The sequence below is a fragment of the Engystomops pustulosus genome, chromosome 7, assembly GCF_040894005.1.
Source record: "Engystomops pustulosus chromosome 7, aEngPut4.maternal, whole genome shotgun sequence".
NCBI classification, from domain to species: Eukaryota; Metazoa; Chordata; class Amphibia; order Anura; family Leptodactylidae; genus Engystomops; species Engystomops pustulosus.
This window is the reverse complement of record NC_092417.1, coordinates 4,582,343-4,598,084: the sequence shown is the minus strand read 5'-3', so window position 1 is coordinate 4,598,084 and position 15,742 is coordinate 4,582,343. Positions and strand designations below refer to the sequence as shown.

Sequence of the window (15,742 nt, the reverse complement as noted above, 5' to 3'; positions counted from 1 at the left end):
GGCTTGGTGTGCATTATCTTTTTTTTTTGTGTGCTATCTGTGCGGCTGTGCGACATGGATGGAAGGACAAAAAATAGAGTCTCCAGTTATTAATTTATCAGCGTGCATTGTCGACAATCATACCGTATCTGCCCTAAGCAAGGGCTTAGGTTTCTCTCCCTCTTTTGATTTCAACTTATATAATACCATCTTAGATGTAAATAAATTCATTAGAAATATCACTGTACGTAAACACTTCATGGGCATTCACATGGAGGAGGGAGTTTTACCTATAGTCCCATCAGTAGTAACAACCGAAGGGGGAGGCATACCAGAGATTGAGAGTAGGTCCTGTTCACAGGGTACACTCAACTTCGTTGATCAAAGTAACATTTTAATGTTAAAAGTTCTTCAGTGCGAATCCCTAGCTATCTCAGATAAACTAACTAAACCTTTCAAAACTCGCAATCCTTCATTTTACCCTGCAACCTCCAGAAGTGACGTCATGGACACCTTCCAGGAGCTGGTGGAAAGGGAGCTCACTAAACTGAAATTTTCAAGCTCTAAAAACAAAAAGAAATTTAATCTTACGAGAGCTGAGGCATTAGCACTGAAAAATTTAAGGGAGAATAATAACCTCACAGTCCGCTCAGCGGACAAGGGGGGCTCCATTGTCTTGTTGGATACAACACTGTATAAGATCTTAAATGAAACCATACTTGAGGATGTGACCACATATAGAAAACTCCCTGGTGATCCCACCAGTGCATTTAAAGAAGGTCTAAGCAAATTATTACAGGAGGGACTTACATTAGGGGCCATAGATGAAAATACTGTAAAGTATCTTTTTGTGGAACACCCCGTCACCCCAGTTTTCCACTCTCTCCCCAAGGTCCACAAGGGCAAGTTCCCTCCACCCATGAGACCCATTGTGGCTGGTATTGGGAGCCTTGGGGAGAGACTGGGCAACTGGTTAGATTTTTATCTGCAACCATTGGCGAGTGTCTCTCCAACATTTCTTAAAGACACGCAGCATGTTCTCAATGTGGTAAATGAACTAGAGTGGGAGGATTCTTGGGGATGGGCCACATGTGATGTGGTAGCATTATACCCTTCTATACCGCACGATCAGGCCATCCACTATTTAGCCATTCATTTGAATGATTTCAGCGCTTATTCAGATGGCCTAAAAGAATTCCTCATTATGACTACGGAATTTCTCCTAAAACATAATTTCTTTATCTTTGATGGGCAATTTTATTTGCAGGTAGGGGGGGCCCCAATGGGGGCCCGTTTTTCCCCCTCCCTCGCAAATATCTACATGACACAGTGGGAGCTACTGTATTTGTTTTCGGATAATAACCCCTTTAAACATGCTATACAATGGGCAGGTCGCTTCATTGATGACCTGTTATTTATTTGGAAAGATTGTGAATTTTCATTTAACCAGTTTAAAGAGTATATTAATATTAACAATATGAACCTAAGATTTACAGGCACATTTGATGATACAGAGATACCATTTTTAGACATTGTGTTGAGAGGCAATAGAAACCAAATAGAAACCCTACCATATCGTAAGGACACAGCGGGTAATTCTTTACTGCTAGCCACATCGTGCCACCCTAGACATGTCATTAATAATATTCCTACAGGGGAATTAATAAGAATAAAACGTAATTGCTCCGATACACACAAATTTAATTCAGAAGCAGACAAGGTGTGTGGCCGACTAAGGGAAAGACAGTACAATTCTGAAACGTTAAAAAAGGCTAGAGATAAAGTAAATAAAACACAGAGACAATCTTTGTTAAAACCTAAAGCCCAAACACTTAATCTTAACGAGGGATCCCAAAGGCCCATTGTATTTGTTACTACGTATAGCAACCAATTTAATAAAATTAAAAATATCATTAGAAAATATACACCAATATTAGAACAGGATGAGGGAATAGCAAAATGCTTGCAGGGTGGTATCAAATACAGTTCAAAATGGGCCCCTACAATAGGCAATCAAGTCAGTCCCAGTATGTTTAATAGCCATAAATCCAAGAGGGGATTCACATGGTTACACTATCCAGGTAACCATAAATGTGGCCATAAAGTCTGCAAAGTTTGTCCTTTGTTGGACACAGAAGACTTTGTCACATCGTTTGTCAATAACACCAGACATAAAATAGGTACATACATTAATTGCAATACATCTTACGTAGTCTATGTGATCTGCTGTAATGTATGTAGACTCCAATATGTGGGGTGCACCACTGGCCCCTTGAAAGTACGTATAAGACGCCATTTATCAGATGTTTCCAGTACCCAATGCAACATCTCGGCGGTGTCAAAACACTTCCGGGATGTTCATGGAGAGAACACTTTGTCTTTCTCCTGGAGAGGCATAGAGAAAGTGCACCGTCCACCCAGGGGAGGTGATCACAGGAGGAAACTCCTGAATCGAGAGGCTTTTTGGATATTTTCTCTGGAAAGTAGGGTGCCTTTGGGGTTAAATTCCAGAAGAGATTTAATACTCTGGTATAATTGAGCAACGAATATGGAACCTGTGATACAGTACAATATGGATGATTATATGGTCAAGTAGGTTATTTAAATTACGGATGGATACACGAAGCCATATTTTATCTTCTCCTCGATATCCTAGCATATTTTCAGACAATGGGATCGTACATCATGCTTTACCAAGATAGAGGTTAATCAATGCTATCGACGTCTTGCATTTTATGCAGACGGGTATATAAAGTTAGTTCGGATAGGAGAACTTATTATGTTGCATACCCACTTCAGGAACGAATTATTCGTTTCACATTGTAGATACACAGGTTGTCCACCTAGATCCCTGGAATAAGGTTCACATGAGTATGACAGGGTCGGTTAGTGAGAATTTTATAACAGCAGAATTTTTCTGTTTTTTCTGTTCATGCAATGTTATTTGGAATAGACCGCGATTTAAAAGGATGCGCCTCTTTTGTGGGCAATGCTAGAGATATATAATTGTAGAACCTTTATATTATTAAATGGGTTAACTCCTAACATATAAACTGTCTTCATACCGCTAACTCATGTCCGAATATCAACATTTCATTATCATATGTAACAAATGTTCCAACAACAAGGTATGTCTTTAATGTGTTTTTATCAAATTGGACTAGGGATGGATCGCTCCCCTTTTTTATTTTTAGGCCACTAATAGGCTTAAGCGAAAATTTGCTGTTACGTACTAGGTGGTACCACGTGATCCATTCCCCGCCCAACAGGTGTGTTACACAGTGTTTAAATGTCCAGTCAATGTTTTTTGGTGGTGGACCATGACTAAGTCTTAACCAGACGAAACGCGTAGGTCTTTCTACGTCCATGTGCTGCATGTTTTGTGACTTTTTATCCATGAAATAAAACTGTTGAAATATTTCAAGCGTCCTCCGTGATCGTGCTGGAACTTTTATCTATTTGAGTTTCCTATGCTCGTGTGGGCTTACACGTTTACCCGTGCACCTTGGAGGTCTGCAAGAGAGGAACTACTGGTGAGCTGGCTTTTTCCTTTTTCTATCTGTGCGGCTTGTCCGTGTAGTTTAGTGCGCATTATTTTTTTTGTGTGCTATCTGTGCGGCTTGTCCGTGTAGTTTAGTGCGCATAATTTTTTTTGTGTGCTATCTGTGCGGCTTGTCCGTGTAGTTTAGTGCGCATTATTTTTTGTGTGCCATCTGTGCAGCTTGTCCGTGTAGTTTAGTGCGCATTATTTTTTTTGTGTGCTATCTGTGCGGCTTGTCCGTGTAGTTTAGTGCGCATTATTTTTTGTGTGCCATCTGTGCAGCTTGTCCGTGTAGTTTAGTGCGCATTATTTTTTGTGTGCCATCTGTGCAGCTTGTCCGTGTAGTTTAGTGCGCATTATTTTTTTTGTGTGCTATCTGTGCAGCTTGTCCGTGTAGTTTAGTGCGCATTATTTTTTGTGTGCCATCTGTGCAGCTTGTCCGTGTAGTTTAGTGCGCATTATTTTTTTTGTGTGCTATCTGTGCAGCTTGTCCGTGTAGTTTAGTGCGCATTATTTTTTTTGTGTGCTATCTGTGCGGCTTGTCTGTGTAGTTTAGTGCGCATTATTTTTTTTGGTGTGCTATCTGTGCGGCTTGTCCGTGTAGTTTGGTGTGCATTATCTTTTTTTTTGTGTGCTATCTGTGCGGCTTGTCCGTGTAGTTTGGTGTGCATTATTTTTTTTTTTGTGTGCTATCTGTGCGGCTTGTCCGTGTAGTTTAGTGCGCATTATTTTTTTTGTGTGCTATCTGTGCGGCTTGTCCGTGTAGTTTAGTGCGCATTATTTTTTGTGTGCCATCTGTGCAGCTTGTCCGTGTAGTTTAGTGCGCATTATTTTTTGTGTGCCATCTGTGCAGCTTGTCCGTGTAGTTTAGTGCGCATTATTTTTTTTGTGTGCTATCTGTGCAGCTTGTCCGTGTAGTTTAGTGCGCATTATTTTTTTTGTGTGCTATCTGTGCGGCTTGTCTGTGTAGTTTAGTGCGCATTATTTTTTTTGGTGTGCTATCTGTGCGGCTTGTCCGTGTAGTTTGGTGTGCATTATCTTTTTTTTTGTGTGCTATCTGTGCGGCTTGTCCGTGTAGTTTAGTGCGCATTATTTTTTTTGTGTGCTATCTGTGCGGCTTGTCCGTGTAGTTTAGTGCGCATTATTTTTTTTGTGTGCTATCTGTGCGGCTTGTCCGTGTAGTTTAGTGCGCATTATTTTTTGTGTGCCATCTGTGCGGCTTGTCCGTGTGGCTTGGTGTGCATTATCTTTTTTTTTTGTGTGCTATCTGTGCGGCTTGTCCGTGTAGTTTAGTGCACATTATTTTTTGTGTGTGCCATCTGTGCGGCTTGTCCGTGTGGCTTGGTGTGCATTATCTTTTTTTTTTGTGTGCTATCTGTGCGGCTTGTCCGTGTAGTTTAGTGCACATTATTTTTTGTGTGTGCCATCTGTGCGGCTTGTCCGTGTGGCTTGGTGTGCATTATCTTTTTTTTTTGTGTGCTATCTGTGCGGCTTGTCCGTGTAGTTTAGTGCACATTATTTTTTGTGTGTGCCATCTGTGCGGCTTGTCCGTGTAGTTTGGTGCGCATTATCTTTTTTTTTTTGTGTGCTATCTGTGCGGCTTGTCCGTGTAGTTTAGTGCACATTATTTTTTGTGTGTGCCATCTGTGCGGCTTGTCCGTGTAGTTTGGTGTGCATTATATTTTTTTTTTGTGTGCCTGCTAGACGGTTTATCCGTGTAGTTTGGTGCACATTATCTAATTTTTCTTGTTCTCTATTTTTTTTTGTGTGCAATGTCTCAGAAGACGTACACCGTGTTGGAGGCATATAACATGCTTGCCTCTGACACCGAGTCAGCTAGTGGGGATGATGGTCCCTTTTACCTATCATCATCCTCCTGCTCATCTTCCAGTGACCTGGAAGGACCCCCAAGAAGGCGCCGTAGGGTTCCAGGGACTTCTGCAATTGAAGTGCCTGGGACTTCTGCAGGAGAAGTTTCTGGGACTTCTGCAGGAGAAGCGTCTGGGGCTTCCACTGACCCCACATGGGTAGCCCCAGATAATTATACCCCTCAGGTCCCTGACTTTTTGGGCCATCCTGGCATTAACTTTGACACGACAGGGCTCAGAGCTGTAGACTTTTTTAAGTTTTTCTTTGATGAGGAGCTGCTAAATATTATTATATTTCAGACAAATCTCTACGCTGCACAGCATATGCCCAAAACCCCACGTCCTTTTATGCACAACCCTACAGGTGGACCCCTGTCACTGCAGCAGAGATGTACAAGTATTGGGGCATAATACTCCTTATGGGGATAGTAAAGAAGCCTTCAATCAGGGACTACTGGAGCACAGATATACTGTACCACACCCCCATGTTCCACATGGCAATGAGCAGGATGCGCTTTGAAGCCATCCATAAGTTTTTGCACTACACTGACAACACACAGTGCCCACCCAGAGGTGACCCCAGTTATGATCGGTTATTTAAGGTCAGGCCCATATTAGATCATTTTAGTGCGAAGTTTGCCCAGGCATATACTCCCGCCAAACATGTGAGCATAGACGAGTCCCTGGTACAATTCAAAGGGAGACTTCAATTCCGCCAGTACCTGCCCAATAAGAGGGCAAGATATGGTGTGAAAATGTATAAGCTGTGCGAAAGTTCATCAGGGTACACATACAAGTTCAGGGTATATGAAGGGAAGGACTCCACTATAGTGCCCCCAGAATGCCCCCCCTTCCTGGGTGTTACAGGGAAGATAGTGTGGGATTTAGTGCACCCACTGCTGGACCAGGGCTACCACCTCTACCTGGACAATTGGACAATTTCTACACCAGCACCACCCAGAAATACTGCGGCATGCGGCACTGTACGCAGAAATCAGAGAGGTCTCCCTAAGTCGCTGCTTGGGCAAAAACTTAAAGGGCACGAAAGCAGGGCACTATGCAGCGACTCTGTATTGTGTGTTAAGTACAAGGACAAGAGAGAGGTCCTTGTATTAACCACAATACATGAGCACACCACCACCCCTGTCCCAGTACGAGGTGCCAGTACAGAAACCCCCAAGCCAGACTGTATTTTAGATTATAACAAATACATGGGAGGGGTGGACTTGTCTGACCAGGTGCTTCAGCCGTACAATGCCATGAGGAAGTCGAGGGTGTGGTACAAGAAGCTGGCCGTGCACATCATGCAGATGGCATTGTATAATGCTTATGTGCTGCATCGATATACCGGCCAGAGGGGAACTTTCCTGGAATTTCAAGAGATGGTAATAAAGTACTTTCTTTTTGGAGACCAGGAAGGGGGGAGTGCTAGCACATCTGGAAGTGAGGCCACATCACGTATTGTACCAGGGCAGCACTTTCCAGGAGTAGTTCCCCAAACAGCCAGCAAGGGAAGGACACAAAAGAGGTGCAGGGTGTGCTCCAAAAATGGCATTCGGAAGGACACCATTCATCACTGTGAGACATGCCCAGAAAAACCAGGGTTATGTATGAAAGATTGCTTCCGAATTTATCATACATCCCTGGATTTTTAGAGTACCCCGTTGTTACCCTGACGCACAGCTTATACATCATGCCGCACCTTCCCTTCTAAGCCCTGCCATGTGCCCAGCCTGTAGATTACTGTCCCGTATGCTTTACCCGGGAAAACATGCATCATGATTTTTAGGGTGTTTGTCTCCCATGGCAGCAGCTGGGCACAAAATGACATAATAGATATTTTTTACTATGCACTATCCATTTTGCACTTTTTCAGGGGTCCACCTGTGGGGTTAAAATGCTAACTATACCCCTAGATTAATTCATGGAGGGGTGTAGTTTCCAAAATAGGGTCAGTTCTTAGGGGTTTCTACTGTACTGGCCCCTATTGGCATCTACAAATCTTTCATGATGCCAAAAAGAAAAAAAAAAGTACAATGTCTGTGCTCCAACAAGTTATTCCCTTTTGAGCCCTGCCGTGTCTCCATCCTACAGATTATTGCCTCCTATGGGGTATTGCCCTAACCGGGGTAACCCGCAGAATGATTTTTGGGGTGTTTGTCTAAAGTGGCATGAGTTGGGCAAAATACTTTTGTCACTTCAATGGCATATTTGATAAATTGCAATACAATTGTTTCTCTGCACTACTCACTTTGTATTACATTTGAGCCAGCACCTTAGGGGTTAAAATACTCATACAAGCCTACATACATTCTTTGAGGGGTGCCCTTTCCAAAATGGGTTCACTACTTGGGCTTTCTATTGTACTGGTACCTCGGGGGTACCCCCCATTACCAATCTAGTGAAAACGAAGCTTGAAAACCTAAATTGTGCTTCTTTCTTCCTGACCCCTGCCGTGTGCCCAGCCTGTAAATTATTGGCACATGTGTGGTATTGCCGTACTCGGGACAACCCGCAGAATGATTTTTGGGGTGTTTGTCTGAAGTGGCATGGGTTGGGCACAGTATATGAGGCACTAAAATGACATTTTTGAGATAAAAACGCAATTTTTACTCTGCACCATTTACTTTGCATAAAATTTTGACCAGCGTGTCGGGGGTTAAAATGCTCACCACAACCACCGATAAATTCTTTGAGGGGTCTAGTTTCCGAAATGGTGACATTTTGGGGGGTTTTCTATTGTACTTTTACTTCAGGGGCTCTTCAATTACACTGTGGCACCACAAAATATTTGCAGCCAAATTGGCTTTCCAAATTCCCAGTACCGCTAGCTCTGTTCTGGACATCGCTGTGCGGGGAAACAGCAGCTGACATCCACATGTCTGGTATCGCCGTACTCGGAAGAAGCAGGGCAAGAAATTAGGAATATATATTTACCTCAAATTCCTTCTGAATGTATCCATTTTAGGGCTAAATTGGAAAGATTGAAATCAAAAATTGAAATTTCAAAATTTCCACTCCATTTTCATATGCTTCCGGAAAAATAATTAAAGACTTCTTAAATGCTGATTTGAATAGGTTGAGATGTTAGGTTCATAAAATGGTGTTACTTGTGGGGGTATATAGTACATAAGCCTTTATAGGGCACTTCCAAACTGAATTGATCACCAAAAAGTTCGCATTTTTCAAATTTCAAGAAAATCTGAGAAGTTGCTACTAAAACTTCAAACCTTCTCACATCCATAAAAAAAAATGGAAACTTAAAACAAATAATGGATATAAAAAGAAGACCAATGGCAAAAGGTTTCTATCAAAAAAAAATTGTGGTATCACTTTTTGTCTAAAAAGTATAACATTTGAAACTTTGAAAATAGTCATTTTTTTCAAATTTTTCCTAAATTTTTGAATTTTTACCCCCCAAAAAAGGAACGGATCACCGAAATGACACTACTAACATAAACTACAATGTCTCACGAGAAAACAATCTCAAAATCACAGGGATATCTTAAAGCGTTGAAAAGTTATTACCACAGGAAGAGACACTGGTCAAATTTCAAAAAAAAGTTGCGAGCCTTAACCTGCAAACAGACTGCGTCCTTAAGGGGTTAAACTTGCCAGCAGTGAAAGGATTAATGCCAGGACCAAGCACATTGATGTAAGACATCACCACCTGCGTGATTTAGTGGAACGAGGTATCATTGACTTTGTCTACTGCGAAACTGACAAGATGATAGCGGATGCCATGACAAAGCCATTGCCAAGAACCAAGTTTGAAGATTTCAGGAACATGATGGGACTGACTGGATAAGTAATTGTTGAGTGGGGGTGTTGGAATAATAATACTGTATGCAACAACTACTTTTGTATGTATTACATGTATGAGCCTTTGTCTAGGGATATTGTCAATGTTAATAAAGTTAGGCTGTCAAAGAAAGGAAAAAAAAAAAACTCTGAGACAGGAAGAGACAGCACAGACATCTTTCCTTACTTTGCTGCAGATGGACTGATAGCAGGACAGACATGTTACACTGGATGCTGAGAAATTCTATTACTATTCCACTACTGGAGAATGATCTGAATAATCTGCTGCTAACAAAAATCAAGAACAAACAGAATGGCTCTCCCCAATGTTCTGCCTGTTTGTTCCTTTACTAGAAAAATACTCACATACTAAAATGTTTGCACGGGGAGGGAAGGAGACATGCAGGACCTCACACGGCTACAAGTGAACTACAGCCGTGTCACGCTCAAGGCGCTTCATCTGGCTGACTTGTGGTTTTTCTAGATTTTGAAACGGACATTACCCGTGCGAGCAGGAAAGAATGTGCAAAGTCCGACAGAAAACTGGTGCAGGGGCTTTAGTAAATCTGAGCCAATGACTAGAAGTGCGAATATATATAACAATCAATCAGGACAAAACATTTAAAATCAATTTGTAAAATTGTACTAATGAGGCAGAAGGTCTCTGGAGGGTGTTACCCGTCTACAGGTTTCTCACAGAGTGGATTTAGGGACCAGCGGCCAGGAGATAGTTTCTGAGGAGAAGGAAGAGGAATACGAGTTTTCCTCACAGCAGGTGGTGTCCAACGCAGTTCATGGGCCTCAAAGGAGCGTCACAAGGTCAGACGCCACGGAGGAGACACCACCCACCGAGGACAGCTTGCCTCTTGCCTCTGGTTCGCCTACATTAGCCCATATATGCTCCAGTGCCTGTGCAACAAACACAGAGGTGCCCGTGTAGCCAATAGTGCCAGTCACTGGGCGGCCGCCATGCTGGATCCACGCCATAGAGATAAAATAATATCCTTTATTCCACCACTAGAGCTCATGATATTAAGGGAATGCACAATCTGAGGCCGAGGAGCAAGAAGTCACCAATGGAGCAGGGGCAACAAGGGGACCATTAAGGAGAAATAGGAACCAAGGCTGCAGTTTTTCAGTAGAATGCAAGGAGTCCAGTAGACGGGCAAGTCCTTTGTAGGTAATATACACTGACGCAATTCTTAGTCCACGTAAGAATCGTTTATATTCGAAACGCGTTAGTTTCACACTGTTTTCTCAGGACGCAATGACCATATTTTTAACTTTCAAGAAATAAAGTGTTTTTAACAGTATAAATTACCTACAAAGGCCTTGGCCGTCTACTGGACTTTACTTGTAGTTTTTAACTCAGATCATTATACAACATGTTTTTTGTCCTCCAAATTTGCTTTTGCCCAGACCGCCTAAATAAGACTATGGCTGATACCCCAGACCCCCCTCTCCGGACAATGGCTGCTACCCCAGACCCCCCCCTGTCCGGACAATGGCTGATACCCCAGACCCCCCTCTCCGGACTATGGCTGCTACCCCAGACCCCCCCCCTGTCCGGACAATGGCTGCTACCCCAGACCCCCCCCCTGTCCGGACAATGGCTGATACCCCAGACCCCCCTGTCCGGACTATGGCTGATACCCCAGACCTCCCCTGTCCGGACAATGGCTCATACCCCAGAACCCCTGATCAGACTATGGCTGATACCCCAGACCCCCCTGTCCGGACAATGGCTGATACCCCAGACCCCCCTGTCCGGACAATGGCTGATACGCCAGAACCCCTGATCAGACTACGGCTGATACCCCAGACCCCCTGATCAGACTATGGCTGATGTCTAAGAGCTCCCGGATCAGACATTGTTTGATGCTCCAGAACTCACAGACGAGACTATGGCTGACACCGCCTAGACCTACCAGACGAAACTTTAATTGACGCCCACAGACCAGACTATGGCTATCACCCCAGATCTCCCAGATCAGACTATGGGTGACACCCTAGAGCTCCCACATAAGACTTTGATCAACGCCCTAGAGCACACAGACCAGACTATGGCTGATGCCCCAGCCCCTCGGACCAGACTATGGCTGATGCCCCAGCCCCTCGGACCAGACTATGGCTGATGCCCCAGCCCCTCGGACCAGACTATGGCTGATGCCCCAGCCCCTCGGACCAGACTATGGCTGATGCCCCAGCCCCTCGGACCAGACTATGGCTGATGCCCCAGCCCCTCGGACCAGACTATGGCTGATGCCCCAGCCCCTCGGACCAGACTATGGCTGATGCCCCAGCCCCTCGGACCAGACTATGGCTGATGCCCCAGCCCCTCGGACCAGACTATGGCTGATGCCCCAGCCCCTCGGACCAGACTATGGCTGATGCCCCAGCCCCTCGGACCAGACTATGGCTGATGCCCCAGCCCCTCGGACCAGACTATGGCTGATGCCCCAGCCCCTCGGACCAGACTATGGCTGATGCCCCAGCCCCTCGGACCAGACTATGGCTGATGCCCCAGCCCCTCGGACCAGACTATGGCTGATGCCCCAGACCCTCGGACCAGACTATGGCTGATGCCCCAGACCCTCGGACCAGACTATGGCTGATGCCCCAGACCCTCGGACCAGACTATGGCTGATGCCCCAGCCCCTCGGACCAGACTATGGCTGATGCCCCAGCCCCTCGGACCAGACTATGGCTGATGCCCCAGACCCTCGGACCAGACTATGGCTGATGCCCCAGACCCTCGGACCAGACTATGGCTGATGCCCCAGACCCTCGGACCAGACTATGGCTGATGCCCCAGACCCTCGGACCAGACTATGGCTGATGCCCCAGACCCTCGGACCAGACTATGGCTGATGCCCCAGACCCTCGGACCAGACTATGGCTGATGCCCCAGACCCTCGGACCAGACTATGGCTGATGCCCCAGACCCTCGGACCAGACTATGGCTGATGCCCCAGACCCTCGGACCAGACTATGGCTGATGCCCCAGACCCTCGGGCCAGACTATGGCTGATGCCCCAGACCCTCGGGCCAGACTATGGCTGATGCCCCAGACCTTCGGGCCAGACTATGGCTGATGCCCCAGACCCTCGGACCAGACTATGGATGATGCCCCAGACCCTCGGACCAGACTATGGATGATGCCCCAGACCCTCGGACCAGACTATGGCTGATGCCCCAGACCCTCGGACCAGACTATGGCTGATGCCCCAGACCCTCGGACCAGACTATGGCTGATGCCCCAGACCCTCGGACCAGACTATGGCTGATGCCCCAGACCCTCGGACCAGACTATGGCTGATGCCCCAGACCCTCGGACCAGACTATGGCTGATGCCCCAGACCCTCGGACCAGACTATGGCTTATGCCCCAGACCCTCGGACCAGACTATGGCTTATGCCCCAGACCCTCGGACCAGACTATGGCTGATGCCCCAGACCCTCGGACCAGACTATGGCTGATGCCCCAGCCCCTCGGACCAGACTTTGGCTGATGCCCCAGCCCCTCAGACCAGACTATGGCTGATGCCCCAGACCCTCAGACCAGACTATGGCTGATGCCCCAGACCTCCAAGATGAGATTATGACAGACGCCTCATGATAAAATATCTAATAGTGTAGAAGATAAGAAGCAGTACAGCCTGGCTCCATGCTTGATATAAAAGCCAACATACTGGGTGCTATAATCTGTTACCTGTTTGAGTGGTGTCAGGATATTGTTTTCATGAAGTTGAGGATGGAGAAGGATTCCACAATTAGTGCCAATCTATTCCATCAAATGTCTTCTTACAAGTGACATTAAACTCTGAAATTAAACTTGAACCCTCCCTCTTAATTTTTACATTTTAGGTTTTATGTGTCATGTATAATGCTGGTGTTTTCTTCTGTGGTCCCGGTAAAGCTGATCCCTCTGCACACTTTATCGTTGTATCCTGCACCTCGTTCTGTGCTGGATTGAACTTTTCCAGCTTAATGAGCTTCAACACATCTTCCAAGACTTTCTTATACAAGTGAGCCGTAAGGCATTCGCCAATAATTTTTGAGAAAATCAGATTTGTCATAAACTAGTCTTTGTGTGCGCCTTTATGTAGTTGGAGCTTGTCCTCTGAACTTTTAATTTGATCTCCTGTGATCGGCAGGGGACACCTGTACGCAGCGCTGAATAGTTGTCCTGACAGTCTACCTGTATAGTGGTGACAGGGAGGAATTGCAGCTCTGATCCCTATTTAGTTGAATATTTGTGATGAACTATCCTGAAGGTAGGCAATAAGTCAGGAAAATCCATACAAAAAAGTATGGGCCCATTAGTGATCAGAACCTCCCCGGCCGTCCTCCTGCTGTATCTGGTTCTCCTCATTGTTACTATAATCTGTATATAATGTGCACTTACCTCTCAGCGCTGGGGGTAGGTTCTGTCCTTCTTCATCCAGTAGGATTTCCCCCGGCAGATCCTCACCTAATAAGAAATGAGAGATTTGTAGGATTTTCTATGGACCTCATCAGCGCTGGATGTACACATGTCATATACATATGAGGAGATATAGGACCGGGACCAGGTGTAAGGGTCATAAGGACTAAGCTGGGGGCAATGGCAGGAGCCACAGATTGGATCAGAAAAAACTGAAGATATTTTTAAATAAACACCTACAGTGGATCAATACGACGGCCCGAGACACAACAATAATCCTACAGCATCCGGAGGAAAGCAGGATTAGTATTAGCAATCTATAGAAAACATAACGCTCAAGCATATATATATATATATATACTCCTGGAACACACAGACCTCACCAGCGCCGCTTCAGCAGATGAAGGTGAATTGTAGAAACCACTGGTTCACTGAATCGCGCAGAACTCACCATATCGAATGACTTCAACTATTATCAGAGCAGAAGCAGTATAACATTTAACAAGCGACTGGATTTTGGCGCAATTGCACCGACTTTCATGTGACACAAATCATGGGCCGGGTTGTCGGACAACCCGACTGATTCGGACTACTCACGGGATTTAAAATTTAAATTGTGTCTCAAGACATGCAGTCACATGCCCGGGGAAGAAGAAGGTGAACGGGGAAGCGGCAGATGCAGGATATCGGATATCTTGTTGAATTGCGCCAGACCTCATCCTCGTCGGACAACGCACGTCGCTCAGGGAAGTAAATGTGCCCCATATAGTTTCAATCACACGATTTTACCCGTTTTACAAATTAGGTTTCATAAAATATTTGTAACTTTCTGGAAACCAAACAAGAAAAACAATTAAAACAGCTCAATACAACATAATAAGAGCTTTATTTTCCCCAAAATCAAACACAATAGGGCTCATTTACTAGGGGCCACACGGAGCGCACTTTCGTCGGAAACATGCAGGATTAAGGGGCCCAGGATCTACGGGGAACGCACCTTGGAGATCACGACAGGTAAGTAAATGTTCCTGTGAGTGACTCCAGCGTTCTGAGAATGATAGAACACACTGGGGCACATTTACTGACCTGTCCCTGTACGTAGATCGTGCGCCTGATATCCTGCATGTGTCGCTTTCCCGCTCAGGTCCGACAGAGTTCACCTTCTTCTTCCTGGTGTATGTAAGTGCTTGGCTTGAGACATAATTTAAACGTTAAATCCTGCGGTTAGTCCGAATCAGATGGATCGTCTGACGGCCACGTGATTGCGATACAATCTGATCGCGTGCAACACAATAGCTGGCGCGATCCCCGTAAAGTCGGAAAACCCAACGAAAATGTGGCCGCAGGGCCCTTAGTCAATAAGCCCCAATCCCTCGTATTAGAACACAAATCAATGAAGATGGTCAACGAAGATGAGAGAACAGACCAGCGCCTTGTGCTCTAGGTATCCAGCTATGCTCAGACGCTCTCTCTGAAGGGCTTTGGCAGGGGAAGGTTGGTCGACAGATTTAAAGGTGATGATATTGGCAGGAAGAGGAAGGATTGAGGAGGAGCGTGGAGGAACCTGAGGTTGTACCTCATGGGATAAGGAGGATGTCAGGGGGCATGGAGGAATACAGGTCACTCCTGAATGCACTTGGGGGCTCAAATACAGGAGTAGAAGCCTACGGCAGAAGAGTTTCTAGAAAACCTGCTCAGAACCAGAAATTTGAGCACAAAAATTTGGAACAAAATGGGAATGCACCATTTAGGAGGTAGATGGATCTTGTAAAATACTGTATTGATCTTCTTTTTTGACTAAAGACTGAAAAGTTGGGAGCAAAACTACTTTACTCGAGTCTTTGAATAGTTCATATAATTTGTAGACTAGGCCAAAGCAGAACTGCTTGGAGTTTCTCTAGATCTACCAGAATCGGATAATATAATCCAGGATCGGTAACAAGGACGTGGGAAAGTGCATTTAATCATTTTAGCCTAGAAGGAGATCTTCCAGTTCTCAACTGCTCTCATGTGGGTTTGGTTATTAGTAGATCCTGTTTGGAGAAGACTTTGGTCCCATAGATATTGCTGTAAAGCTCAGTATAGAAGAGGGGGGTACTAATGTTTACAGTCATTGTTGTCACATAAA

General features: G+C 45.2%; 1 protein-coding gene across 1 annotated transcript in view; it reads right to left on the bottom strand.

Annotated features, from left to right (window-relative positions):
• Positions 1 to 15,742, bottom strand: part of LOC140068882 (NACHT, LRR and PYD domains-containing protein 3-like) — a 40,999-nt gene that overhangs the window by 12,640 nt on the left and 12,617 nt on the right. Inside the window, exon 7 of the mRNA XM_072114244.1 lies at positions 13,597 to 13,662. Coding sequence (XP_071970345.1) covers positions 13,597 to 13,662 — 66 coding nt within the window. The remainder of the gene's footprint in view (positions 1 to 13,596; positions 13,663 to 15,742) is intronic.